The sequence below is a fragment of the Eublepharis macularius genome, chromosome 12 (genome assembly GCF_028583425.1).
Source record: "Eublepharis macularius isolate TG4126 chromosome 12, MPM_Emac_v1.0, whole genome shotgun sequence".
Lineage (NCBI taxonomy): Eukaryota > Metazoa > Chordata > Lepidosauria > Squamata > Eublepharidae > Eublepharis > Eublepharis macularius.
Window position 1 is genome coordinate 66,549,421 of NC_072801.1, and position 4,757 is coordinate 66,554,177.

The following is a 4,757-nucleotide window of genomic DNA, read 5'->3' on the forward strand; positions in this document are numbered from 1 at the left end:
GCAGCTTGGCTCTCCGACTGCTGTCCAATGGATTTTTCAACTGTCACTTGTCCAACATTCTGCCAAACTGCCTACATTTCCCGCCAAAACTTGAGGGAAGCTGACAAGTGTCCAACCTGTGTCATTCATTACTTGTAGTTTGGCCCTGAGAAGAGTGGAAAGAAAGCTAATGGGAATGTGGGTCAAGAAACCAGAAACGGGACCTTGACCAAAGTGCTGGTGGGGAGGGGGCTGAATGTCATGTTGATTTAGAACTAAAAAAAAAAACACGCACACATGGAGTAATACCAAGTATCCATTCTGGTGTACATAATAAGATTTTATTACATAAAGCTGCAAAGGAAGACTGTTCAGGTGTCAGAATGACAGACAGATCATGAGGATCGACTACGTTTAGGGGTGGAATATTTAGTACATTAGTCAGTTAGTTTGATAGATTTAAGTTTTTCCAGGTGAACTGGGCAACAGATTTGCATTGTGTAAACATATTTATAGATGTTAATTATTTTTTAATTAATGACTTATAAAAACTACAGGAGGCAGTCATCACATTAGAAGAAGCATTTTGCTTTCTCACAAATGCATGAGGTTGCCAATCTCCAGGTGAGAGATGGAGTTCTCCTGGAATTACAATTGACCTCCAGACTTCAGAGACTAGTTCCCCTGGAGAAAATGGTAGATTTACCGAGGATGGATTCTATGGCATCACATCTCTGCTGAACTCCTTCCCCCACTCAAATCCTGACCTCCCCAGACTCCACCCCCAAATCTCCAGGGATTTCTCAACCTGGAGCTAGCAACCCTACAGTACGAATGCCTCTTTTAAAACACCTGAACACATCTTATATGAAATTAATGATGATTTAATTAAGATGCAGAGTTATGCACATGCATTCATCATTTAAAAACTCATATGATTAGTCATCTGAAATTTCTTTAGTGGAGTAACACTCCTCATTTTATTATTTGGGACTTTCAGTGAAACAATGCAATTCGAATCACAGATGAATCCAAGGGGATGTGGTAGCAAAGCTATAAAACCCTGGGATTTAATCTCATCTACAACTTTCCCCTTTATCAGGGTTTAACAGAATGAGAAGAGGGATCCAGATGGGGCCTCTGCCCTGAGAAAAACCTTCTTCCCATTCCCCCAATGTCCTTAAGTGAAAAATTCTGTCCCCGCTAGAAATTGGCCATACCACATCCTGCCACTAGGGGCAGTGTTCTGACATGGAAAAGGTGGCCACTTATAAGAGGGTCTAGCATACCAACTCTACACGTTTATATCGGCTTTATATCTCTTTAACTGTAACTGTTTCTGCCAAAAAATGATGGGAAGTGTAGTTTGAAGAAGGTGCAAAGAATTTAAGGGCCTTAGTCCTCTTCCATCACAGAGCTACAGTTACCCCAGGGCGTAAGGAATGGCTGTTACTTATACCACTTTAAAGAATGTCTTGCGGTCAAAATTTTAGGGCAGTCTAGGATAAATAAAAGGAATAGGATGGGGTAATTATAATGCTTGATGCAAATTGTTAGTGCAAATCATCAAAATACAAGCTTATCAAAGAAAAGAGGAGAGGGGCAGGCAGAAGAGGAGAAAATGTTAGATCTAGAGCGATAGCAAATCCCGAGATATAAAAATGTACGAATGAGGTGGAATCTTTAATCTTTTCAGGGTATGCAATGGCTGCGTGTCACCTACAATTGGACTGCTGAGGTCAAAACCACGGAAGCTCTCTCCAATGCTCAGCGACCTAAAGGGCTCTTTTGAAGTGTACTGGCAGACTGTTGAGGCAGGCCACTTGGACACGCTGGGAGCTGAGTATGCCTCTGTAGTTGCAGGGAGGCCTCTGGGAGCCCCCAGTGATGCGACAGGAAGTGATCTCAAAGTGGGCGTTGCTGTTGTAAAAATTGTCACTGGAGTAAGTCCCTCCGTGGGTGCAGATGGCATCCACGTCCTCAGGGCTCCCATGAATGAAGGTGTTGGAGGGCTTGCAGGTGTCGGTGGACATGCCTCTTCTCTGCATCATGAGGTTGCAATAGCGCCGGGCATCCCACTCAGGGTTGGTCTTTGGGAAATCAACGTGCTGCCTCTGGAACTTCTGGTGACGGGTTTCCCTCTGGCTGGAAGATGGCAAGGGCCCCAGTAAGACCAACAGCAGTAGCAATATTGGGCAGACGGATGCTGGAGCCATGGTGTCCACCTAGGGGAGGGAGGAGTTAAAAAACTGTTTATAAAATACCTTGCCCATCCCAAAATATGTAAATGCAACATGTATAGTGCAAGGTGTATAATGACAAAAATGACAAACCTGACACTATCATGCTTTGGTGACATCATAAGACAAGATTCTCTGGGAAAGTCAATAATGCTGGGAGAAGCAGAAGGCAGTAGGAAAATAAGAAGTCCTAAACCAAGATGGTTTAACTCAATAGAAGAAGCCATGTCCTCCAGTTTGCAGGATCTGAGCAAGTCTGTTAATGATAGGATGTTTTGGAGGTCTCTCATTCATAGGGTCGCCATAGGTCGGAGGCGACTTGATGGCACATAACGCACACAAGGTGTATAATAGGCTAGAAGTTGATGTTCCCTATTGCCTTCCAGTATCAATTGGCTGCACTGCTGAGATTAACAAACTGTTTGTGGAGAAGGAAACAGCGAGCATGAAAGGTTGACAAACAGTATAACCCCTGAGAGGGAAGCCGAAAGCCCCTTTAGCCGAGCAGAAAGACCAAATTATGAGCTGTTTCCAGGCAGGAGTGGCGGAAGATGTTTTGCAGAGTGACGCAGAACGTGGACGCCAACTGCAAAGAGGAGCTGTGAAGAAGGAAAGAAAGGCAAATGTATCACCCCTGGTATTCCCTTCTTAGCCCTGGTATACGGAGAGTGAATGATCCATATAGATTGGCATGGCTCATTTCGAGGGGGAACACGCAGGAACACAGTTCCAGCAGTGCCCCAAAGAGATCACATGTCAGGTGGCCCTGTATCTGTTCGGTCAGGAATTATATTTCACAGAGACCTGACTTTAGATAGACACGAGTTGTTTTCTCATCCTGTCAAAGCTAAGAGAGAGTTGCAGATCATTAGAATGAGCTATAATGCTCACATAACCAGGGTGGCCTGGGAGAGTGGTGGGGGAAGAGAAGACTGCAGGGGGAGATCCAGGAAGCAGAATGACAAGATGAGTGGAAGACGCAGGAGTTTGGGGAAAGAAGGGCTGGTGGAAGAAAAGGAGCATGGAGACAACAATGGGGGCTGAGGCATGCATGCTCTTTGCTCCCGCCAGACTGCTTTTCCCCCCTTCCTACTCTGTTGCCAGCATGATATCAGTTTATTTATTTAGAAGCAGACTAGTTAGCCATGTTAGTCTGTAGATGCAAAGAGTCCAGTAGCACCTTTAGGACTAGCCAACTTTATTGTAGCATAAGCTTTCGAGAGCTGTGGCTCTCAAAAGCTTATGCTACAATAAAGTTGGTTAGTCTTAAAGGTGCTACTGGACTCTTGACTATTTTATTTAGAAGGTTTTTAACCCAAAATGTTCTGAGCAGAGTACCTGGCTCTCCTCTCCTCCCTTTAAACGTCACAGCAACCCTGCAGGGTAGGCCTGACTGAAGGAATGTGAGCAGCCCACGTTCGTGGTAGACTGGAGACTTGGCACTTGATCTCCCAAGATACTAGTCCAACATTCTAACCGTTACACCCTACTGACTTTCTGCCCACTGGCTCTGAAATCTCTTACAAAATCAGTCAGCCCTCAGTTTCCCATTTGCGGAGGTTTCCCCAATTATCCACATACACCCCTCATCTCACCTGAAGCCTTGGGTTCAGTCCCTTGACTTTTGACAGGTTCCCACTTGCTTTGCAAAGGCAAAATATTTCTTCCTCTAGTTGCTTTGCCTCCTCTGTTTTGTATAAACTGTGAATCAGGAAAAGAAATTGAGTTCTGGGAAAACCCAGCATATTTTGCAATCTGGACCTCCTGGGACAACGGGAGGCTCCACTGCAAAATGAGGGATGGGGGGAGACAAGTGTTGTTAACATACAAATGTAGCAGATTATCTGGCCCTGGGATCCTTGGCACAAAGACAACCCAGACCAGCTTTTAAAATTCTCTCTTTTGTAGCATTGGCAGGGGGGGAAATGCTTGCAGCTTTGAACTTAAATTTGATAGAGCACAGGCTTGTCAAGTTGTTGGAACGGCCCGAAATGATCCTTTGCTGGAAAAAAAATGAAGTCATCTGGACTTTTGCTCACATTTTTTCAATGAAGAAACAGAACATCTGGAATGGCTGGTGTTGGGAAAACACTGGCCGCTTCTTTCAGCGACATGAACCTTGTCTGCCGGCCAAGTTAGGAGGGAGGAGAGTTCATTGTTGCTTAAAACAACAGTGTGAACAACCTTTACAGCATTTCTGAGCTAAGCCGAACACAAACCAGCCAGCTCTCCTTCTGAGCGACCGAGGGCTGATCTTTCAGCGGATTAAGCACCCTCCGCCTTTGAAAGTTGACTTTTACAATGTCAGCTTGTGGTGGGCTCAGTTTGACCTTCCCTAAGAGCAGCAGTTCGCAACAGTGGGTGTGGAGAGTTACAAAGTAAAGCTTGACAAATTCAGACTGTGTGGGATTTTGCTGTTTTAACTGGCACTCCACAACATTGATTTGCTAGTAAAATGTCAGTGCATTGAAAAGCAGGATTGGAGTCCCAGTGGCACCTTAGAGGCCAACAAGATTTTCAGGGTAGTAGCTTTCAAGA

General features: G+C 44.9%; 1 protein-coding gene across 1 annotated transcript; it reads right to left on the reverse strand.

Moving 5' to 3' along the window:
- Positions 1-294: 294 nt before the first annotated feature.
- Positions 295-3,990, reverse strand: LOC129338208 (ribonuclease-like). The gene is made up of 2 exons (XM_054992264.1): positions 3,815-3,990; positions 295-2,204 (listed from the first exon to the last, which is right to left on the reverse strand). The coding sequence occupies exons 1-2, from the start codon at positions 3,962-3,964 to the stop codon at positions 1,755-1,757; spliced, it is 600 nt and encodes a 199-aa protein (XP_054848239.1). The 5' UTR covers positions 3,965-3,990; the 3' UTR covers positions 295-1,754.
- Positions 3,991-4,757: the final 767 nt, after the last annotated feature.

Bases quoted from the DNA above. Each gene is read 5' to 3' on its own strand.
- LOC129338208 (XM_054992264.1), bottom strand. From the start codon at position 3,964: ATGCTGGGTTTTCCCAGAACTCAATTTCTTTTCCTGATTCACAGTTTA. The intron at 2,205-3,814 runs GTGAGATGAGGG...TCCCTCCCCTAG, and splicing joins GACTGAACCCAAGGCTTCAG to GTGGACACCATGGCTCCAGC.